Source organism: Oncorhynchus mykiss, chromosome 8 (genome assembly GCF_013265735.2).
Source record: "Oncorhynchus mykiss isolate Arlee chromosome 8, USDA_OmykA_1.1, whole genome shotgun sequence".
In the NCBI taxonomy this organism is placed as follows: domain Eukaryota; kingdom Metazoa; phylum Chordata; class Actinopteri; order Salmoniformes; family Salmonidae; genus Oncorhynchus; species Oncorhynchus mykiss.
Genome location: NC_048572.1, coordinates 57,685,086 through 57,709,914, shown reverse-complemented (window position 1 = coordinate 57,709,914; position 24,829 = coordinate 57,685,086). Strand labels below are relative to the sequence as shown.

Here is a 24,829-nt window from a genome sequence, read left to right as displayed (position 1 = left end):
GCAGGTTGAGAGATTCAAGTTCCTTGGTGTCCACATCACCAACAAACCAACAGGGTCCAAGCACACCAAGACAGTCGTGAAGAGGGCACAACAGAACATATTCCGCCTCAGGAGAATAAAAATATTTGAATGAAAAGATTCCCTTAAGGTTCTACAGCTACACCATCGAGAGCATCCTGACTGGTTGCATCACTGCCTGGTATGGCAACTGCTCAGCCTCCAAACGCAAGGCACTACAGAGGGTAGTGTGAACGGCCCAGTACATCACTGGGGCCAAGCTTCCTGCCATCCACGACCTCTTTACCAGGCGGTGTCAGAGGAAGGCCCTAAAAATGGTCAAGGACTCCAGCCACCCTAGTCATAGACTGCTCTCTCTGCTACCACACGGCAAGCGGTACCGGAGCGCTAAGTCTAGGTCCAAGAGGCTTCTTAACAGCTTCTACCCCCAAACCATAAGACTACTGAACATCTAATCAAATGGCTACCCAGACTATTTGCACCCCCCCCCCTTTTCTCTTTTACACCGCTGCTACTCTCTGTCACTTTAATAACTCTACCAACATGTACATATTACCGCAACTAACCGGTGCCCCCACACATTGACTCTGTACCGGTACTCCTCTGTATATAGTCTCGCTATTGTTATTTTTCTTAAGGGCTCGTAAGTAACCACTTCACGGTAAGGTCTACACCTGTGGTATTCGGCGCATGTGACTAATACAATTTGATTTGATTTGATATGGGATTTTTGGGTCCAGTGCGATACCGATTTTAGGGAGGCAAAAGTCACTGATTACTGATACCACCAAAAAGCTACATCCTATATCTAACTATATCCTCTATAAATACGAAATTAAACACAAACACTTTTTCAGTTTACCTTCTTAGATACAACATAAAGAGTTGTCTGTCTATGACAGTGGTTAAGAATGCAGAAGTGTTTGTGCTGAAGCACCACAAGCACACTAATAAATGAGAAGGGATGAATTAATTCAACTTTGTCTCAAAGTAAATCTGAAACTGCACTGTTCACAACCTGAAATGCAGTACCATGCAGTTCTTAATGTCTACACTAGATGTCAGCATTTGTATTGAGTAGATTCACTGCAGTGCTTTATAACATTCAAAGGTCATGTAAAGAAACATTTTATGGCATCGTCTGGTGCCCAAATTGATGATATATGTCGCACAGCAAGAGCCGAGTCGAAACTAACAGATTTGGTTCAGTCACTTCAGTCAGTCGTCCTGATGAGCCCTTCCCAGGTAGCTAGTTTAGGCTTGTGGCTAGAAACGTCAGCATGAATTTGGAACTTGTCTGCCGAAGTTGGGACTAGGGAGAGTGTTCAGAATCATTCCGTTTTAATCGGTGACGTTAACGCCGTAGTGGTACATTTTCAGTGAAAATCACTACAATAAATTAGCTTTATCTGTCACGATCTGATATTGGCTAAACTCTCTAGCTACTTCCCTCTGCTTACTGGGGCAATCGGGAGTGAAGGACAGTGTGCCTTGTTGCCGGCTTGCAGCGCAAACTCTCCTCATTGAGCATTAGATTGTACCACGGTGATGGTTACTACCACTATTAGATGTTTTCGACCACTCGCCCATCGAAATTAAGTTTTAACTAGCACCATGCTTCTATTGTTGCCAGTTAGCCAGTATAAACTAGCTAGGTGGGAAGGGCTCATCAGGACTACTGACTAACCAGTGTCCCTGCACATTGACTCTGTACCGGTACCCCCTGTCTATAGCCTCGCTTATGTTATTTTGTTGTTGCTCCTTCATTTTTTAAATTTTTATTTATTTATTTTTTTACTTTAGTTTATTTTAGTAAATACTTTATGAACACTTTTATTTCTTAAAACTGCACTTTTGGTTAAGGGCTTGTAAGTAAGCATTTCACTGTAAGGTCTGTTGTATTCAGAGCATGTGACAAATACAATATGATTTGATTTGATTTGAACTGAATCCATTCATCTTCAAAGCTGCCGTGACGTACGTCATCAATTTGCGCCCCCCAGGGGTGTCCGCATAGCCTCTGCCGAGAACTTGTTATGACAAGCACACACTTGCTGTTCATTAGGACAATGTTTTCTTACTGAAACATTCGTGTAAATAACACTGTTATTCAATTCAAAATCTATACAAAACGTATTGGAAAAACGTATTTCAACTGCAAATACAATGTCCTGATGATTTGAAATGACTGAGAATGTTCGTGCAGGAAAATCCTTGCCGCTCTGGTTTTAGTCACACACGTTCTAGTTTAGCTTGCATATTTCGGGAAACTAAATAAACTCGTTAACATAATATACCCAGACAGTAGCGGTGTTATTTTTGTATCAAGGATAAGTGTTCACTTTGGCACCAGTGTTAGCTAGGCTAACTACCTTGCTGGCTAGATAGAAACTAACTCAATTGCTGGCTAGCTAGCCAGCTAACGTTAACTAAGTGAGAATGTGATGAGGATAGGGCTGTTTTGCTTGGTGAAGTGTACTTTTGATGATTTACTTATTCAAATATGCTGTCACTGACTGCGGCAAGCTACTCACCGTCAAACCACCATGCCTACTCTCACGTCTTGACTTAGTGGTGAGTGATGTTCAGTGAGCAGCTCGTAGAGTGCCCTCTTTAGGCAACCATTCCATTTAAAAATATATATATTACAGCAATTGAGCAGACATATTTTTTTCATTCTATGTATATCATTTCAGTGCTTTATCTGTGGAATAAAGACTGATTCAAATATTTCTCCGACCATATCAGTGAGTCCGATTCATCAGCCAGGCTTTAAACGGCACAGTCTTTCATACTTCACTGTGGGAAAGGGGCAGGAACTCCTGTAATGTTGATATGCTTTTCAGTTTCCTGCCATATTTTAGATTTAAGTCATTTAGCAGATGCTTTTATTCAGAGTGACTTAAAGGAGCAATTATGGTTAAATCCTTTGCTCAAGGTCACATCAACATATTTTTGACCTAAGGGATTTGATCCAGCGACCTTACGGTTACTATCCCAAAGCTCTTAACTGCTAGACTACCTGCCGCCCTGGTGACTGGTTTCACATTTGTCTCCAGTGATAATGCGGTAAAATATATCTAAAATAATTGTAATTTACAAACCTAGGTCTTCTCTGTAGCTCTTATCAATTTATAAATTACAGCTTGTGGACAATGCTGTTATTTCCAGCGGGAAAAAAGAAAGTAGATGTTTTTCCACATGGAACAGACAGGTTTGCCCGACATTATTCATGGTTTCCTCGCACGAAAAGGTGGTGGATATAAGTCAAGGTCAGTGTACACATCGGTGGACACACCTCCATTTCTGTGATCTCCACCCCAAGCACATAGCTGGCTCATACGTTTCCCCATACTTAAATTCATGGTCAGAATGCATGCAGAGAGAAAAGTGTATGAAAAAAGTTCAATTTATAGGTGAAGTTCCATTTATAGGTGCATATCTCGGGTGTGAATTCCCCTCTGGCTATGTACCTCCAGTTCATTGCAAATAAATACATGGCCTATACAATTGCGTGTGTGTGTGTGTATGTGTGTGCGCCTGTGTGTGTGTGCGCCTGTGTGTGTGTGTGCGCCTGTGTGTGTGTGCACGTGTGTGTGTGTGTGTGTGTGTGTGTGTGTGTGTGTGTGTGTGTGTGTGTGTGTGTGTGTGTGTGTGTGTGTGTGTGTCTGTGTGTCTGTGTGTGTGTGTGTGTGTGTGTGTGTGCCTGCATGTATGTATGTGTGTGATGGTATGTGATACATGAAACTCCCTTCATCATCTGAAATGGAGGTAGGCCTTTTTCCCCTCAGGGAGAAACTACTGACAGATGGCTCATACTCCAGATTTTAACCAAACATGTGAGAGCTAGTTGACATGTACTGTGGGGCCAGAGGGCCCTGTACCTTCTGCTCTCCCAGTTAGAAATGTAATATGACTCTGCTATGTATTGGTGTTTAGACATAGCCTAGGACTCGAAGCTACAGATGGGTCTGAAACTGAAAATAGGCCTTGTTTTACTCATTCAAGGGTTGGCTAATTTACCCTTTCTGGGCTTGTGTCAACTAGTGATGTAGTGAAATAAATGTTCACGTGTAAAAACATCCCGCTGAAAAACATCCCCACAGCGTGATGCTGCCACCACCACTCTTCACCATATGGATGGTGCTAGGTTTCCTCCAGATGTGATGCTTGGCATTCAGACCAAAGAGTTCCATCTTGGTTTCATAAAACCAGAGAATCTTGTTTCTCGTGGTCTGAGAGTCTATAGGTGCCTTTTTAGCAAACTCCAAGCGGGCTGTCGTGTGCCTTTTACTGAGGAGTGGCTTCTGTCTAGCCACTCTACCATAAAGCCCTGATTGGTGGAGTGCTTCAGAGATTGTTGTCCTTCTGAAAGGTTCTCCCATCTCCATAGAGGAACTCTGGAACTCTGTCAGAGTGACCCTCGGGTTCTTGATCACCTCCCTGACCAAGGCCCTTCTCCCCTGATTGCTCAGTTTGGCCGGGCGGCCAGGTCTAGGAAGAGTCTTGGTGCTTCCAAACTTCTTCCATTTAAGAATGATGGAGGCAACTGTGTTCTTGGGGTCCTTCAATGCTGCAGACATTTTTTGGTACCCTTCCCCAGATCTGTGCCTCGACACAATGCTGTCTCGGAGCTCTACGGACAATTCCTTCGACTTCAGGGTTGAGGTCGTGTTGTCATCTTCAGCTATTGTACTCATAAGTTATTTCTCCATTTATATGTTTTAAATGTTTTAACTCAGCCGTTTTTATCTCAATATTAAATCATGGGTAGTAATTAAGTACCTAACTGTGATTGTTTTCAATTAAAATGGTCAAAAATAAGCTAAAATAGCTTCTTAGCGAAAAGCAATTTCTCAATCATGAATTTTGCTAGGACTGTCTGGGAGTGGTCCGAGTGGGAAGGAAAAACAGAAAATGTGTTATTGGCAGAGAGGTTATTATTGTTATTATTATTATTATTTGTCTTATTGGTCTGTTAACTAATTAGTGGGTTGTGACTAAGATGAAGATCAGATCAAATTGTATGACCAATTTATGCAGAAATCCAGGTAATTCCACAGGGTTCACATACTTTTTATTGCCACTGTAAAACACAGGGGAAAACCATTTTGGACTGCACTGGGCCTTTAACATAAAGAGCCATAAAGACTGATCGACTGCGGCTGAGGCATTGGCTTAAACAGATTTCTATTTTTAGTGATTTTCAATTAACCTTTACCAGGAAGGAAGTCTCGAGCTTTGAATCCGTTTTTCGAGTCTTGGCAAGACATCAGTGTTCATGATAAACCAACGCAATACACACGAACAAATACAATATTTAAATGTAGTTGCATTGGTTGATGGCACATTTTGGTAGTGGATGAGGTGAGTTGAGATGAGGTGAGTTCCCATTGTGCACCTGCTGATAAAAGTGCTATGTAAATCCACCTATTACCCATCACCACATGGTAGGGTTAAGGTCTGTTTCCAGACAGGTGTCTGGGTCAGCGAGTTTTGGAACTCTTGTCCGGTGCAATGCATGATGGGACAGCTGGCTGCTACTGCCACCGTATGCCTCCGGTATGACTCATAGGATGAATGCATAGAGGGATGGTTAGACAGAAGGTGTTTGGGTGTCTTTAAGTATTATAACATTCCAACTGATGTCTCCTCCTTCAGAGTGTGTGTGTATGTGCATGACTGTGTGTGTGTGTGGGGGGGGGGGGGGGGGGGGGGGGGGGGGGGGGTGCATATGTGTGTGGTAAGCCTCTGTCAGAACAGATGTTAGACACAGCAGGCTCATGTCCTTATGGCCAGCGGGGGTTCAGGACGATTTGGCTGCTGCACAGATCAAAGTCATGATCAACCTGAACAGGAAAAGCAGCCCGTGGAGAACTGCAGATGCAACCAAATATGATCCATCCTCACACCGTGTGTGTGTGTGTGTGTGTGTGTGTGTGTGTGTGTGTGTGTGTGTGTGTGTGTGTGTGTGGTGTGTGTGTGCGAGTTTGTGTTTGTGTTTGTGTGTGCAAGGTGTGTGTGTGTGTGTGTGTGTGTGTGTGTGTGTGTGTGTGTGTGTGTATGTGTGTGTGTGTGGTGTGTGTGCGCGTGTGCGTGCGAGTTTGTGTTTGTGTTTGTGTGTGCAAGGTGTGTGTGTGTACATTAATAGGTGTATGAGAAAGAGCAAGTGTGTGCAAGGTGTGTGTGTGATTGCACTCTTGCGTGTGATTAGAGCATTAGCAGAAGATGTGCCCTAGAGAGAAACACCTCTAAATCCATGTCACACACACACAACACACACAGAGACTATTTTGCTCATCACAGGGATGTAGCTTGTCATAGTCAGCATTCCTGTCTCTGCACACACACAGAGGTGGGCTCGGTTCCACTTTAGCTTCTGACAGAATAAAGCTACCTTCTCTCTCTCTCTCTCTCTCTCTCTATCTCTCTCTCTCTCTCTCGCTCTCTCTCTCTCTCTCTCTCTCTCTGATGTTTATGATGAAATACTGCAGGTGTGAAGGAGGGACAAAGAATGGTACAATCTCTTTGGACATGTAGGATAGTGTATTGCAAAATCAGCATGTTTAAACGATACGTTTCAGTTTGACTGAGTGTCAGTTAAATTTGATACAGGGCATTGATTCCTGAAATGACTGGAATGGCCATTTCTGGCACACCACATAGGTTAGAGGTCAAATGCCTTAGGTAATTCTATGAGGTTGTGTTATGTTTTTGGGGGTCGCTTGTGAACGTGTGTTCTTGATATGATTGTGTGCATAGGTAACTACTCCACCAACACCAGCCTCCATGACCGACCTACTGTATATTAATGCAGATCTTCAGACAGATGAAGTCTCACGTTCCCAGCTAATTCAATTTCCCAAGCCTGTCCCATGAGCCCTGGGGGTTTTGGATAAGCTGTTCTATCACTGCTCTGAGTTTCAGTACTTTGTAATATGCAGGTGTGTGTTTTGATCATAATACTAGAGCAGCTTGTGGAATGAGATTTTAGTGTCGTTTCTGTTCTTTCACGCAATACGGGCACTCTATGTGCGCGCAGGGTTTTTGTTCAAGCCCAGTTCTGACACTCCTGATTCAACTGAGGTAGATAAGTACTGTGATCTGATCAAGGCAGCCTGATGAGGAGTTGAGGAGTTGAACCAGGTGTGCACAAGTAAGCGGTTCACAACCTTTTCCGTTCCTGGGACCAGCGAATCACCATCAAAAGCTCTAGCTCTTTCCCAGAAATAATATACAGTTTATATTGGCGGGCAAATGTAGTTACTTTGAGCAGGGAACAAATGAAAGACCTATTAGCACAAACAATTAGCATTGTTAAAAGTAATGTTACATTGCTTATAATACATTAATACTCCCAACTGTTATTGTTTTTGGAACAACAAATGTAAAACATTTAAACATTTCATTTGGACCACCACGGACCCCGGTTTGTAAAACACTGGCCTAGTTGTAAGTAGCAGTAGGGGAAGCACTCCAGTGGTGTTGCCAGTCATCTTGTTTAAGTTGCTATGTCATTGTTGCTTTTTCATCTGTTGACAATGTTGCAGGGAATATCTTCGGTAACCGTAGTGGTGACCACAGCTCATTTAACACACAGTCCTTCAGTCCACCTGCTGCTACACCAGGGGACCGCACGCCAGATGGTGTGTGATTGGTTTCTCACAAGCCCAGGACGGGGCCACTAACAGGCAGCATTAATACCACTGTGTGTGTGTGGTCTCCTGCACGTGATTGTGTTCATTATCATTTAGCCTACAGATTTACTGTACCAGTCAAAAGTTTGGACACAGCTACTCATTCCAGGGTTTTTATTTTTCACTATTTTCTACACAGACTGTGCAAAGCGGTCAAGGCAAAGGGTGGCTACTTTGAAGCATCTCAAATATCTAATATATTTTGATTTGTTTTAACACTTTTTTGCTTACTACATGATTCCATGTGTTACTTCATAGTTTTGTCTTCCCTTGTATTCCACAATGTAGCAAATAGTAAAAAAATTAAGAAAAACCCTTGAATGAGTAGGTGTCCAAATTTTTGACTGGTACTGTACACACCAGGTATGTGTTTCCACTATCAGCCAGTGTGTGCGTTTCGTCAGGATGTAGCTGGCTGCCTACACAGTAGAGTGGTTCCATTTGTTGCAGTGTCATATGTGGACTTGCCCTAGTTAAATGGGTAGAACAGGGAGAGGCTGATGGGCTGTAAAGTGATGGGAGGTGGGCTATTGGACATCCTTCTGTCAAGACAGAAGCCACGGCTGTGCAGCTTTCTTTCTGTGCCTCACCTGCTCAAGCAAGCGGAAAGAGCAAGTCTGGAGGAATCGTGATGCCCATCTCAATGAGTGGGAGAGGGGAAATAGAGGGAAAAAAGGTAAGTGCTGGTAGCTGAAGAGAGCGGGAAAGTAGAGAGCAGAAAATGTCTGGAGGCGTGATGCTCATCTCAATGCGTCTCTGGCTTCTCACTGCTCTGATCACAGCACTGTATTTAGACAGAAAAGGGGACAGAGCGTAGGGAGAGCAGAGATGGAGAATAGAGCAGAGATGAAAGGCACTGCACTGACCCTATAAACTGGTATATACAGAGAGCATGTCTCTAAATGTTTGATTACCAAAGACATTTTAACCAGGAAATTGAAAGGATGACCCTTGTGCCGCTAGATGTGTATTCAGTGGTGGGTGCAGGCCTGTGTAAAATCCAGACAGACATACAGGTTGGTATATGGGGGAAAGAGTCCTCAGCTGGCAGACAGGGTCCCCGCCATAGACATCACCCTAATGTCACACTTTGTAGGATCACACTCCCTAGAACATGGCACACATGCCAGTTAACTTTCATTAGAGACACGCTGCCGTCAAGCAGTCGCCTGGAAACATGTGCCACTTTCACATCTGCGAGACAAATGTCATTCCTCTACATGGCCACATGAGGCATTTCCAATACAAGCACTGTTCCAGCAGCTTATTACTTCTGCTTGTTCTGGCTCAGTCTTATGCCAATCTACAGACAAGACGCAGCGCTTGTGTGAAGCTACCTTCCAGAAACTGTTTCCAGAACACCTGATTCATTAGCTTGGAATGAATTCCTCAAGTAGTCAAGGCACATGACCAATTACACTTACCTTGAAAGGCTGTCAGTATCCAAGTATACAGTTTTAAAAAAAACAAGGGACAACCCTTCAGAAATTAAGCCAATGCGTTGCTATAGTGATCTTGCATGGCTTAACTCTACAACCAAACAAGGATCCAAGGTGATTGGCAGAAATCAGAACCACCATGTGCCCAAAATGTTGAAAGCAATATCAGTTCTCCAGTAGAGTCAAACAGAAACACATCAACATGCAAATTGAAAATCAATCATTTTATTTAGCAAGCTAGTGGATAAAAAGTGAATAGGCATCTTGTATCTGCTACTAGGTCGTAGTCAGGCCCTCATCCCAAGCAGAGGTGGATCAGAAGTATTTCAGGCCTGGCAGGTGGTTCTGGTCAGAATCAGCTCTCCACTGGACACCACAGAAGTCTCTCCATCCAAAGACACATCTCTCCCTGGAGGAACACACGATTAAGTCAATGCTTCAAGCACTAAATCCAACTAAGGCATAACAGTTTAGTATTTCCAGCTACTTTCAAACCCTGGTCAAATTAAGGTTAGGATGTATTGATGTCTGTGCAAATGTAAACCCCATAGTGCTCTAGGACCAGGATTGATGGCCACCACTTAAAAATTACTAAAGCGAGATGATCAAATTTAAATCCATCCCTAGATTTATTTATTTTTTAAAGCCCTTACTTTGCCTGTTGCAGCTCTGTTGACAGGAGTGGTTTCCAGTAGCGTAGCACACCTCTGTACTACAGTGAATGAATACCTGGATGGAAGGAATGTTGGCATTAATTGGGATGATTCATGTACTAGAGGCAGCTCTGCAGAGTGGTCACTAGCTGGAACAGAGTCAAACCTGACCTTTACAGCCAATTTGCTTATGAATCTCTACAATGACCAATTTTGACTTAACAGCCATCCCATCTAGTGCAAAATGCTTGATAATTGATAATGAATGTCATCCTGCAGATGGAAAGCAAACCTTTAGCTTGGTATCATTTAGCAGACAGGCTCCAGAGTGACTTACAGGAGAAATTAAGGTTAAGCAGCTTGCTTAAGGGCACAGCTCTCACCTACTCAACAAGTCGAACCAGCAACCTCTGTTACTGGCCCAACGCTCCTTAACTGCTAGGCAGCCCCAAATAGCGACAATTATGCAAGCCATTAAAAAGCCGTCAACAGCACCGCTGGCTTTCAACTAGTGACTTGGACGGAAGTGGAGTGGACTTCCTGGCCAATCAGTCAACCATCAGGGAGAAAAGCCCAGCAGACCACGAGGCCTTGATTGAAACACTCCTGCTGTAAAGTAAAGTAAAGATGCAGTACCCTGTCCTTCAGAGGGGCTAAGGTGTGCACATCCACAAAAGTGAACATCTTGACCACAAAGCGTTTGTAGTGGGTGAGGAACATGACGCCAGACACAGGGATCACAGAGGTCAGGTAGCGGTCATCCTGAGATGGACACCTGGAGGGGGGGGAAAAAAAGTCATTGTTTGTACAACTCTAGGATCTTCCTAAAGTTCCTAAGTTAACATTCTGGTTGGAAGAGCCCCAGTTAGTTGACATGTAAGCACAGATTTAAAATTAAAGTAAGAAAGGCGCAATATATGGAGAAAAAAAAGCAGCAAGGCAACCATCTTAGTTCTCCAGTTACCCATCAACCAGGAGGTCCCACTTGGGCAGGCTTAGAGGACTGGGGGAGGAGGTGGCCCAGCAGTGCTCCAAATTCAGGACCAGGTTAGAGTCAGTCCTCCTCTCGATGTAAACCTCAACATAAACCGGCTCCTTTAGGACCTTGACAACTGGGTAGTCTGCCTCGCTGTAGTAGGAGGTGTAGGCTTCCACATCTGTGGAGACAAAGGTTAGAATTCAAACACTTGAAGTGTAAACATTTCAGAACAGTGCTGGCCAGCTTACACCACCCCCTCCCCCAAGAATGTTGGAAGACACATCTTGGGGGAGGGGGTTAACTCCCTGGTTCCACCCAGGAAGCAACACATTTGAAAGTCTTGATAGACGATAAGTTAAGGAACCAGGCATGTTACGCCACAAAGCAATTTCCCCTCAGACACAACTACAAGCCATTAATGAAGTAATTTTATTATTCCTTTTACACAACCGTTTTGCCAACTTACCTTCCACACATCCCTCGTTGTAACATTGTCCTCTGGCCAGTCGCAGCGTCACGCTGATGGGTCCAGGAGCAGCAACCGGAGCAGGTGGAGCAACAGTGTTCACCTCAACAGTCAGTATCTCCACTGCCGTGCCAATGTACTTACACTGGAACTGCAGCCTAGGAGAGAAACATTCCTACTGTTATGTGATGTACATTAGGACCATCAGTATCGGGTTTCTCAACATTGATTGTGTGGGCTAGCTAGCATTTGCTGGGTATGACAAGTCGAGCGTCAAATTGGATACCAGTTAGCGTCAGCGTCTTTAGTTAATTAGTCCCCTTGAAATATCTTAGAGATATCAAAAGAAAAATTGCTGGAGCATTTAATTGAGCCTCGGGTGGAATTGGGTGAACATTAAGCCACTGGAGAGAAGACCCACTCAAAATGGCTGTCTCTGGTGATTGAGCCACGAGGTCCAATCCCCACTTCATAGGAAGACGTCATGCTGTTCTCATAGACCACATAGCCACTGTCCTCCTGAAAAGGTACAAAACGCATTTAGTTGGTGTACACCAATGGGTATATAACAGCCAGGCTTTAAATGAAGAGCAACACAGGTGTTCATTTTTATCCTCACATTAGATGAGGCACACTGGGTAATTACATAATTAGCCAGTTAACTACCAGGGAGAATAGAACCCAAGCAGTGTTTCAGACCAAGATATGATTATACACCCCCCCCCCCCCCCTACAATGGATTGGATTCATAGAGTCACAGTGCATGGCACATCAAGACAGCTACCCACCATCAGAGTGGTGCCACATGCAGTGACAGGGAACTGGTATACAGCAAAGACTGTAGTGGTGCCAACAGGCTTACAGGGGGCATCCTGCCCACCAAGCAGACTAATGGAATCAAGGTCCAGGTTGGGCCGAGTGGAATCCCTGGCCACCACCACCACAAACTGACCATCTCTGCTACACTGAACAGTCACTGGGGAAGGAGATGGCACAGAGAGAAGACACTAACACTCCATAAATGAGTCTTACAAGTTAGAGCTTGGCAGGGAGAAGTACAAATTATACAAACATTGTAAAAATACATTAGGAAAAACCTAAACTACAGTAGACTCACCTGCTTTCCCATAGTAGCACCGCCACCCATCAAAGCAGCAGTTGATCGCGTCACATTGAGCAATGGTAATCGCAGGGGTTCCACAAGTAATCCTCTCTTCCTCCTTTACTTGGCATTTCTCTATAGGAGTGGAAGCCACTGGGCTCCGGATGACCTGCTGAGGCTGCACAGCATAAGTTACAGGTCTAGTCAGATGCTGTGGACCCACTTCCCACATTAGTGCACCAAGTACATTGGCGCAGCACACGACCACTATTGCAACTTCAACCCACCCTGCCATTGTTGTACAATATTGGACTGACTCCACTGTACTTCTGTAGCTTGCTGAGGCTTTTATGCCTGAGATGTATTCATTACGGAAACCGTTTACCATTTAAGAACCAAACGGACAACAAACAGAGCAAAACAAGAGTTTCTATTGGACAAATTCAGGCAGGTCCGCCTCGTTTTATTCCGTTTGCTTCCGTTTAAGGAAAGTTCTGCAAAGGAATCGGAGTATTGAATATACCCCTGATTGAGTGTGTTGGTTTGGCGGGAGCCCCTCCTCGTTAAGAGTCATGCCGTCGCCAGCCCCGGGTAGTTAATCAGTCAGGGCCTGGCAGGTGCAGCTCATTGACGGCTCATTTGGCTCTAGGGAGGGATCATTACCTAGGGATTGTGTCTATCAAACTGGCCAATTTAAATGCTGTGAAATTGATCAATTGTGTGGGTCCGTCTCAGTAGTCGAAAGTTGCTTCCTCTTCTTCTGTCATTTTCACTGATCTGAGAATATAGGCTACAAAATAACCAATATTCAAAAATGTCCTTTCCCCAGTCTTCTCAGCACAAACGGAGGAAGGAGGACACCATTTTTGACTATTGAGATACATCCTCTATTAGTCTCCTTCACTTTCTCTCTCTCTCATCTTTTTCTTGTCCCCCCCTTCTTCTCTCCATCTCTCTCCCGTGTTTAATCACAGGAGGTTGGTGGCACCTTAATTGGGGGCGAACAGGCTCGTGGTAAAGGCTGGAGCGGTATAAGTGGAATGGTATCAAAATACATCAGACAAATGGTTTCCATGTGTTTGATGCCATTCCATTGATTCCGTATGAGGGACACCTTTTAGCTAGTCCTTAAGACTATTGAAATGCAGCCACTATTTCTCCTTCCTTCCCCTTCTATCTCTCCCTCCCTAATTCTCTCTTGCCCTCCCCCTTCTCATCCCTCTGTCCTCCTCTCTCTCTGCCATGTGTGATTAATTTATTTCATTAAGCAAAACTCAGAAGCTGGTTGTGTAAGCTGAGGGTCATAATGAATACTTAAAAATTATCTAATATTCTCTTTCTTTTCCCTTCCCTTCCTGCCCCTCTCCCTCCCCCCTCTCATGTAGATGTATGGGCGTTACACACAGGAGCTCGGTGTGTACGCCAAGGAGGAGGCGGCCCGCCTGCGTGATGGCGGGGGGCTGCGGAGGGTCACCAGTGTTCGCAGTCGGTCGGCAGAGCTGCTGGAGTATGAGAAAGACCCTTGCGCTAAGTGTCATGGTGAGTGACCGACTGATGGTAACATGACCACTCATATTTACTAAGATGTCTAATGAACTCAACATGACCACTCATATTTACTGACCTGTGTAATGACCACAGAAAGACTACAGTGCCAAGTATCAGAGTGAGCGAGTACTGTGCTCCTATGACTGCACCACAACCACTGAATTGACAGCATCATCCTATGCTACACTAACCACCTCACTGACCACAATCTCGGTTAACCCAGAACTAAAGTCTTGCGTAATTGGTCAGATGCTCTAAAAAGTTCTGGGTCCATATGTTTTAATTAAGAGAAGAGAGAGAACGGGGATCGGAACCAGAACGAAGAGCTCCACCCTCTCTCTTTGCAAGTTACGGGCATGTCTATGGGCCAAATGTCCCCTCCCATTCTTAAATTCGAAAGATGATAACACCTGCGAACTCGTGATTTGTCCAAATAACCAGTGACGGAAAACCCAAGCACCGAAACTAATGTTGCTCGCGATCTCACGCATCTCGCTATATCATGACAGATCTGCTGTACCATATATGTTCACCCAGTCTTTCCACGAGAGATAACCCAGACCATAACCTGACCTGACCTGACCGCTCTGCCCTATTGAACACAGAACACATTTGAAGAGAGGTTCTGATGTTACTGGTGCATCCTATCAGCCTCTAAATGAGAGAGATGGGTAAAGTTGACGCTTATGACACAGCATGATGACCGATGAGCAATCCTGTGCCATGGCCTCGTGGGTGACGGCACTGCTCTTCTGCCAATGTAAAAAACAGCCCCCTCTGCTGGTAATGAATGGTCACTTAGTGTGTCTGTGATGACGAGGGCTGCTGCTGTGCATGTCAATAGCTCCTCTGTCACCTTCATCTTTACTGCGTCACGCCTTTCAACCTCCTGGCTTTTCTCTCCAGAGTAGTACGACATGATGGGGGACAGGAACAAGGAGAGGATGTGAGTGCATGCGTGACAGAGAGAGAGAGAGGTAGAAAGAGAAATAAAAATAAAGTAGCATCACTATCTTTGTGGGTGTGATTTAGAATGCATGTGACTGTGTAGGCTGAAGTTTATGGCTGTGTTCCAACTGCTTTCTATCCGTGTCTCCTACACACCATGCCCTTGTGGCTACTGAGCCGATTACGATTGGATAGGTGAAAGCATTATCGTAAATACTCTAGCTGACTGGGAAAGAGCTTACTGAAAAGATATGTAGCCAGAGTGGTTGGTTTAGGGACTTTTTCCTCTGTTAATAAGATAGCAATCAGAAGTAGTTGCTGATCAAGTGTAGTACCTATTGTTGTGTTCAGTGACCAATTTATTTATTATCAGTCTATGAGAGAGAGAGAGAGAGAGAGAGAGAATATACAGTGACAGTATATGTGTGTTTATATTTGTACTAGGAAGCCTGGTTTCCGTTCAGGCTAGAATGAATGGTAGCTGGCGCTTAGGAGAAAACGTATCAATAGAGTTAAAAGGGTACTGGCACTCAAACCTTGAAGAGGAATAACCCAATGAGGCCCGAGATGCAAAAGGCATAACAAAGGGTGAAATTTCACGGGTCTGTAAAATAAAAGGACACAACTCGGCCTCTCTTCACTAAGACTCTTGAGTACCGGCGAGATCTTGCCACGTTCTGGTACATGTTGCATAACTCGAGGAGAGCAGAGCCCAGCCATCCTCCCCACCGGAGGAGTAGGAGGATGTGTGTCTGCCTCTGTTCTACTCCACATCCAGAGCCACGGTTTGAGAGCCCTGCCTACACACTCCGTCAAAAAGGCTGAGCTGCTCATCGTGACGGTTAGCTCTAGAGAGCGAAAGCGGCTTAGCGAAGATGGAGAGAGCGCTAACATGCTACGCTAACACTTAATCCAGCGTGACTGACTCCTCGCGCTCGCCACCATTGGCCGTCTACTGTGTTCTATGTTGAACATGTAGTTCTACTGCCTTTTATTGTGACGGTCTGCGTGCATTAACTTCCATAGGCCGCGTGTTGAAATCGTTATTTTTTACAACCTGGGGTTGTGGGGGAAAGAGCCCAGATGACAGGTTGTGGTTTCCGGTATTTATTTATCCTGTTTCAGGGGTTCGTCCAGAATTCCTTTGAGATGCGCCAGTGCCTCTGATGAAACGGGCTTTTCCCATGTCGGTCACTGGTTGCTCGTGATTGTTGTGGCCTATGCTTGCGCTGAGGGATTTTACACTCACATTTGTTTTGATTGCTTTGGCCCACGTGTCACTATATCATGTATTTTTGTACGATTTATATTACGAACAGAATAAGCAATTCATTACGTGGGGATAAAAATGTGCATCTGGCAGACGGTGTGCGTTTTGAATTGAGATGGAGACGTCTGTCACGCTGCTGTGGATATAAGGACGGGCCAAGTCGCACATGCAAGCACCGGGCAGAGGGCCACCCACCACGTGCCAAACTAGTGTGTGTTTGTGTGTGTGTGTATCTGTTAGCCAGAAAGTCTTCCTGAGATGACACAGGTACCACTAGCAGTGGTGCCACTAGTCAATGGGATATCGTGGAATAGTCTGTACGACAATACTTTCCTGTGAACATTTAGTCAAAAATGTCATCCTGCACTGGGACCAACCTCTATTGTGGAAAAGTCTGTACAACAATAGTTTCCAGTGAACCTTTTGGATCCCATATATTTTTATTAAATTCAGAAAAAAATGTGAATTACAAGGCCATATACATGATTAGGGGATATAAAATGGGAGGGTTCAACGCAGGGATTAGACCCCGGTCTCCGTCGGGAACACATGTGTGTCGAGAGAGGAGAATGTTACCCCTTGATCCCGGACCTGCACACTAAACATTTTGTCTGAAAATTCAACCTGCACAAAGACAAATTCCCCCAACCAACCAACCGAGGAAGTTGAAATGGAATTTTATTCAAAATTCTGTCTTGTAGGGGACTCGCCTATCAAGATAACAATGAGAATATACAGTGAGCTCCAAAAGTATTGGAACAGTGACAAATGTGTTGTTGTACATTAGCAGATGTCACAAAGTGCTATACAGAAACCCAGCCTAAAACCCCAAACAGCAACCACTGCAGATGTAGAAGCACGATAGCTAGAAAAAAACTCCCCAGAAAGGCAGGAACCGATAAAGAAACCGAGAGAGGAACCAGGCTCTGAGTGGTGGCTAGTCCTCTTCTGGCTGTATCGGGTGGAGATTTATAAGAGTACATGACCAGATTGTTCTTCAAGATGTTCAAATGTTCATAGATGACCTGCAGGGTCAAATAATAATCACAGTGGTTATATAGAATGCAACAGGTCAGTACTTCAGGAGTAAACGTCAGTTGCCCATTCAGAGGTCGAGAGAGAGAGAGAGAGGTCGAGAGAGAGAGAGAGAGGTCGAGAGAGAGAGAGAGGTCGAGAGAGAGAGAGGTTGAGAGAGAGAGAGAGAGGTCGAGAGAGAGGTTGAGAGAGAGAGAGAGAGGGAGAGAGAGAGAGAGAGATTCTTGGGTGTAGTCATGGCCCTGGTCAGAGTGGTCAGCTCTGGAGTCGAAAACAGCAGGTCCGGGACAAAGTAGCATGTCCGGTGAACGGGTCAGGATTCCATAGCCGCAGGCAGAACAGTTGAAACTGAAGCAGCACAACCAGGTGGACTGGGGACAGCCAGGAGTCTTCAGGCCAGGTAGTCCTGGGGCATGGTCCTAGGGCTCGGTCCTAGGGCTCAGGTCCTCCAGGAGGAGAGAGAGAATTAGAGGGACCCTACTTAAAGGAACACAGGACACCAGTTCTTGAGTGTCTCCATTGATCTTCGTTCCTGGCAGTTCTGTGCAGAATCAGGACAACTGAGCTTTGGAGAAGTACGCAGATTTAAAAAGGTGTCCGTAATTTGCTTTCTAATGATCATGATCTATTCATCAAAGAAGTTTATGAATTCATCACTGCTGAAGGGAAAGCCATCCTCTCTTGGGGAATGCTGTTTTTTAGTTAGTTTTGAGACAGTATCAAAAATACATTTTGGATTGTTCTCATTCTCCTCAATTAGGTTTTAAAAATAGGATGATCAAGCAGCAATGAGGGTTCTTCAGTATTGCACAGTACTGTCTTTCCAAGCTAGTCAGAATACTTCCATTTTGGCTTGCTTCAGGGCTCGGGTATTTTCTGCATACCAGGGAGCTAATTAACAAAACTAGGTCCAGAGTATGACTGTGGCAGTGAGTAGGTCCGGAGACATGTTAGACAAAACCCACTGAATCGATGATGCCTCCGTAAGTCTTTTGGAGTGGGTCTGTGGACTTTTCCATGTGAATATTGAAGTCACCAAAAATGTGAATATTATCTGCCATGACTACAAGGTCCGATAGGAATTCAAGGAACTCAGTGATGAATGCTGTATATGGCCCAGGAGGACTGTAAAACAGTAGCTTTAAAAAGTGATTGAGTAGGCTACATAGATTTCATGACTAGAAGCTCAACATATGAAAACACTGTCGGAAATGCTAGCAACACCTCTGCCTTTGCAGAGGAGAAATGGTCACTAGTGTAACCAGGAGGAGATGCCTCCTTTAACACGGTAAATGTATCAGGCTTGAGCCATGTTTCAGTCAGACCAATCACATCATGACTATGATCAGTGATTAGTTCATCGACTATGACTGCCTTGGAAGTGAGGGATCTACCATTAAAAGAGGTGTGTTTTCTGTGGTCCTTTGCATAAGCTTAAATTGTTTACTAGGTGCGTTTGTGTCCTGAGTGAGTTTGAGACATAGTGTTTGTTGTTTTTCAAGTGCACTGTGATCCTGCGACTACCGTTTCTCAGTAAAGTGGTATGTTTATCCTTAACCACTGGTTCCTCGTCTGGTCTCTTCTCTGCACCTGGGTCCAACCTTACCACGTCACATGCCCGTCGTTGGAGGTTCCAGACTGTGGCCCGTCGTTGGAGGTTCCGGTCTGTGGCCCGTCGCCGGACGCTCTGGACTGGGTACTGTTGCCGGACGCTCTGGACTGGGTACTGTCGCCGGACGCTCTGGACTGGGTACTGTCGCCGGACGCTAGGGACTGGGTACTGTCGCCGGACGCTCTGGACTGGGTACTGTCGCCGGACGCTCTGGACTGGGTACTGTCGCCGGACGCTCTGGACTGGGTACTGTCGCCGGACGCTCTGGACTGGGTACTGTCGCCGGACGCTCTGGACTGGGTACTGTCGCCAGACGCTCTGGACTGGGTACTGTCGCCGGACGCTCTGGACTGGGTACTGTCGCCGGACGCTCTGGACTGGGTACTGTCGCCGGACGCTCTGGACTGGGTACTGTCGCCGGACGCTCTGGACTGGGTACTGTCGCCGGACGCTCTGGACTGGGTACTGTCGCCGGACGCTCTGGACTGGGTACTGTCGCCGGACGCTCTGGACTGGGTACTGTCGCCGGACGCTCTGGACTGGGTACTGTCGCCGGACGCTCTGGACTGGGTACTGTCGCCGGACGCTCTGGACTGGGTACTGTCGCCGGACGCTCTGGACTGGGTACTGTCGCCAGACGCTCTGGACTGGGTACTGTCGCCAGACGCTCTGGACTGGGTACTGTCCCCAGACGCTCTGGACTGGGTACTGTCGCCAGACGCTCTGGACTGGGTACTGTCGCCAGACGCTCTGGACTGGGTACTGTCGCCAGACGCTCTGGACTGGGTACTGTCGCCGGACGCTCTGGACTCCCGAGACGCACTGGAGGCCTGGTGCCGGCACTGGTGGTACCGGGCTGGTGACACGCACCTCAGGGCGAGTGCGGGGAGGAGGAACAGGGCGTACTGGACCGTGGAGACGCATTGGAGATCCAGAACATAGAGCTGGCTCAATACGTCCTGGCTGGATGCCCATTCTAGCCAGGCAAATGCGAGGAGCTGGAATAGAGCAAACCGGGCTAGAATAGCGCACTGGAGACACCTTGCCAATCTCTGCATAACACGGTGCCTGACCAGTTACATGCTCCCCACGGTAAGCACGAGGAGTTGGCTCAGGTCTCCTACCTGACTCAGCCAATCTCCTCGTGTGCCCCCACCAAAAAAATATTTGGGCTGCGTCACGGGCTTCCGTGCTAGCCGTGTACCTTCATATCTTCGCTGTTCCTCTATTCTCCCTTATTTCTCCTCGTAGTATCGCCGTTCCGCTTTCGCTGCCTCTAACTCCTCCTTAGGACAGCGATACTCCCCCTGCTGTGTCCAGGGTCCTGCTCCATCTAATATCTCCTCCCAGGTCCATTTTCCCATTAAGTGCTGTTCCTTCTTTTCATGCTGCTTGGTCCTGGTTTGGTGGGTTATTCTGTCGCGGTCGTTGTATGGAGGAGACCAAGGCGCAGCGTGGTAAGCGTACATAACTCTTTAATGAAAGAGAGAATAAAACTGAACAAAACTATACAACAAAACCAACTGTGAAGCTATATGGCTAGTGCAGAACAGGCAACTAAACATAGAATATAACCCACAAAACCAACATGGAAAATGGTAACCTAAATAGGATCCCCAATAAGAGACAACGACAAACAGCTGCCTCTGATTGGGAACCAATTCAGGCCACCATAGACCTATATATACCTAGACAAACCAAAACCCAAAGATGTACAAAAAACCCTAGACAATACAAAAACACACATACCACCCTCGTCACACCCTGACCTAACCAAAATAAAACAAAGGTAACTAAGGTTAGGGCGTGACAGAAATTAATCAAAATAAAGTTTTTAATGAAAATGTCAATCTTGATTTGAATATGTTGGTAACTCGTTATATAAAATTGATAATGCCCTCGAAAGCGATGTTTGGAGGATATATTGGCACGGTTTTCTGGCCCTCAATGAATATCTCCTCCAAACACTGAATTCTCATGCATTATCACTTAATTCAGTTATCCCCATTGAGACTGTGTCCATGCCTCGATCTAGTTTAGGCCAAACTAAACATTCCTGTCATTATTGAAAAAGATTGTGATATCTCACATCTCAAAATAGGGTTACTTAACAGGGGCACAATCACGAAAATAATAAGACACACCTGAGTCCAGTAAAAGTCTCTTGGGTGGTCTCTGCCGCCCTCTGGTGCCAGGAGGAATCACGACAGCGCCGCCTGGACGAGGTACAGCTCTGAATCAATTGTTCTTTCATCTCCATGTCAATGTCTGCAAACTCAAAGTTATTTGTTAACATGCAAAGTCTGGTTTGGTAAGTATCTAGGCTCTCGCCTACTTCTTGATCCTGACTCACCGTTCCATTACAATACACAGAGTCATTGGACAAAGTCGTCTTATGTAAGGGGGAGGTTTGTTAAGAGCCCCGATGCTCGGTCTGAACATTAACACACATTTCTTGCAGTACAGTTTTGGAAGAACCCGATCTTTCATACCAGCGATAAATTATTTTCAAATAACAAAAGGTTCAATTGATACACCTTTATAGGGTTAGTGTTCCCACACGACAATATCTCCATGTTACAGCGCGTGTTTACGGAAGACAGAATCAGACGGAAGACAGAATCGACTACCTGTGCTAATTAGCTATCTGTGTCTCCTAACACCTGTGTGTGTGTGAACGGAAGATGGATGCCTCAAATGTGCTGCTACTGCAAAATACTGTTGGCTGCAATTCTTTTAAAACCAGTTTTTATTTTATTTTTTTATTTTTTATTTCACCTTTATTTAACCAGGTAGACCAGTTGAGAACAGGTTCTCATTTACAACTGCGACCTGGCCAGTTAACATGAAGTCAATTTTGCACTTATGAAAATATTTTGATGTGATGGGTCCCATCATGTTGCTCAGTTGGTAGAGTATGGTGCTTGCAACATCAAGGTAGGGGGTTCAATTCCCACTGGGGACCAATATGAAAACGCATGAAAATGTATGCACTCACTATTGTAAGTCGCTCTGGATAAGAGTGTTTACTAAAATGTCAATGTGAAAGTAGGAAGATTTATGTTTCCAGAACCATACCGCAATTGAGAATCGATTCACTTTTATATGGAGTTTTTGGCTGTTTTGGCTTCTAGAGCCAAACAGGTCCTTGGACTATAAGGATTAACGTTAGGTTCCTTTAGTCCATTATTGGACTTCTTGCCCTGCTGCTGAGTGGCTTTACTTACTATATTGATACTGAACGTTCTTTTTCAGTTTTGTGTCTGCATACTTATCTGCCTCTACCGCGAACGTGTCGCAAATGTCATGCGCTCGTTCTCCTTTTTAAGTGCAACAGCAGTGCTTTCAGCCTAGCATCGCCGCTATGGTGTAAAGTTTGAATATCTGCACCCATTTATTCCAACGTGTCCCGACAGAACTGGGGTCACTTTCAGTTTTAAACTGTGCGATTGCTGGCGCCATTTCAATGTCCTTTTAGCTAGCTACCAGCTTGTTAGCTTGCAAGCGTTAGCGTGCTAGCCTAGCTTGCTAATCACGAGTGAAAATCCTTTACTTGCCCGAAAGTAAAATTCAGTTGAATGTTTGTTTTCTTGCTGTAATCCATCTCGTTTTTAATCCTCGTCGCCATGGTAATACTCCATATGCATGAATAATAAAGTAATGTCCAGACACAGTTCAGTTGATGGTCGTTTATCTAGAAGCGTTGCATGGTTGGCACACACATGTTCAGTGGTTGACTGACAACCATAACCTGTAGTACTATGGCTCTACCACGAGGTGTCCTATTACACTAGTGTAGTCATAAACAATGTAATCAATGTTACTGCACTGTCGGACCTAGAAAATTACATGTATGTGTGCCTGTGTGCGCGTATTCCAACTCAATGTGTTTGTGTGCATATGTGTGTGTGTGCATGCTCGCCTGAGTGTGTCTGCACGCCCGTGCGCATGGGCAAGTGAGGTGCCAGTCAGCAGGTGCCCTGGCTGGCGGTTGTCAACGGGGCCTATCACGTTGCCATGAACACAGTTGTGCCCCTGCTTCCCCACTGTTCCCTTGGGGACCTCAATGTCCCCCTGTGACCTGCCCCATCACTCTCTGTCTGTCAGCTGTTCTCTCTCTCTCTCTCTCTCTCTCCCGCTCTCGCTCTTGCTCTCGCTCTCAATTCAATTCAAGGGGCTTTATTGGCATGGGAAACATATGTTTTCATTGCCAAGTGAAGTAGATAATAAACAAAAGTGAAGTAAACAATAATATATCTCTCTCCGCCTGCTGTTAACTGCGGTTCTGTCTCTCTCTTGATTTATCATGCCTCTCCCTCTTATCTCTTTCCTTTTCCCCCTCTTCCTCCATCTTTCTCTCTCACTTGTCCATCTCTCCCTCCCCACGTCAATATTCCTCTCGCCATCTCTCACAAAGATAAGACCATGTTTGGATTTCAAATCAGTAGTACACATTTATTGAAAGATAAAGTCATATTTATGTCCTTGTGGCAGTGAAGGGGCATTGGCTAAGTACAGAAGATGTCCAGCGACTGTGTCTGTAGAGCACGTTGGGTGTCTAGAGGGACACAGTCCACGAACGCTCTAGATACGGAACCCGTACAATACCAGACTGCCAGTTCATAGAGAAAGGAGAATACTTTGAGTCCAATGGAGCCTCTTTTCACTGACCTAACTTTATCTATATATATATTTTGCATACCTGCCCATAGCCTCTCAAAGGTTCTGTCCCAAATGGGACCCTATCCCCTAGTGCACTACTTTTGGGGCCCATAGGGCTCTGGTCAAAAGTAGTGCACTTTAAAGGGAATAGGGTGCCGTTTGGCACATGGCCTTTGAGAGGCTATGGGCTGATATGTCTGTGGAGTAAGACAAAGACAGACGTATAGAGCAATTGAAAGAAACTTGAATGAAATAGTTAGGTCAGCTAAAAGAGGCTTCATTGGTCTCAATGTATTCTCCTTTTCTGTAAACTGGCAAACGTCTGGAATTCTACTGGTTCAGTATTTAGAGAATGTAAAGACTGTCCCTCAAGACACTCTGTGTTCTGCTGACACAGTTTGCTGTGCTTTTTCGGTATTTAATGAATGTCCCTTCGTTACCACAGTGATACTAATATTACTTTACCTTACAAAAACATATACTATAATGCAATTTGTATAGTGCAGTTTGATTAGTGCAGTTTAAGGATGATTTTTACAGTTAACAACTGTAGCTATTTCACATGCTGATATTGACTTTGGTATTACTGAGTTGTCATTGGCTAGAACTCGAATTGCTAGGGGGCTGGCCCACGTGGAGGAAAATGTAGGGGAAATGGCGCAGCAGAGCTTTCAAACTAGGGATTTCGTGGCTAATCGAGGTAAGACAGTAATTCTACTAATACATTATTCATGTATGAATTACACATGATACATCCAGCCCAAAGAGGGATGTTTGAAAAAATACTCAATAATCGCCAAAGTTCCGGAGCATGCCTTTAAAGGAAAAATACACCCAAAACCACAAATTCCTATAATTTACAGTGTTAAGTAACACTATGTGAGAACAACACGTTTTGTTTTTCAAGTCAAGTTTTTATTATCACATACACAAGTACAGTGAAATGCCTTTCTTGCTTGCTCTTTCCCAACAATGCAGTAACAATCAATATCAGTAGTACTATATGTTTTGTTATTTAAAAAATTAAGTAGAACAAAAACACACAAGAAATGTTAATAAGAACACGCAAAAGTAAGTAAGCTACAGTTGAAGTTGGAAGTTTACATACTCCTTAGCCAAATACATTTAAACTCAGTTTTTCACAATTCCTGACATTTTAATCCTAGTAAAAATTCCATGTCTTAGGTCAGTTAGGATCACCACTTTATTTTATGCATGGGAAATGTCAGAATAACAGTAGAGAGAATGATTTATTTCAGCTTTTATTTCTTTCCCACAATAAGTTGGGTGAATTTTGTCCCATTCCTCCTGACAGAGCTGGTGTAACTGAGTCAGGTTTGTAAGGCCTCCTTGCTCGCACACGCTTTTTCAGTTCTGCCCCCAAATTTTCTATAGGATTG

General features: G+C 44.9%; 2 protein-coding genes across 8 annotated transcripts in view; one reads left to right on the top strand and one right to left on the bottom strand.

Moving 5' to 3' along the window:
• LOC110530221 (chloride channel protein 2) overlaps positions 1-24,829 on the top strand; it is a 78,908-nt gene that overhangs the window by 10,771 nt on the left and 43,308 nt on the right. For all 7 annotated transcript variants that reach the window (XR_005052924.1, XR_005052922.1, XR_005052923.1 and 4 more), the window contains exon 2: positions 13,740-13,893. Coding sequence is in view for 4 of the 7 variants with exons in the window: in XM_036985784.1 (XP_036841679.1) it covers positions 13,740-13,893 (154 nt within the window). In the remaining 3 variants the exon portion in view is untranslated. The remainder of the gene's footprint in view (positions 1-13,739; positions 13,894-24,829) is intronic.
• On the bottom strand, positions 9,364-12,901 carry LOC110530222 (zona pellucida sperm-binding protein 4). The gene is made up of 8 exons (XM_021613117.2): positions 12,370-12,901; positions 12,041-12,228; positions 11,674-11,771; positions 11,253-11,410; positions 10,772-10,964; positions 10,444-10,582; positions 9,808-9,883; positions 9,364-9,563 (listed from the first exon to the last, which is right to left on the bottom strand). Exons 1-8 carry the CDS (start codon positions 12,740-12,742, stop codon positions 9,481-9,483), a joined length of 1,308 nt encoding a protein of 435 aa, XP_021468792.2. The 5' UTR covers positions 12,743-12,901; the 3' UTR covers positions 9,364-9,480.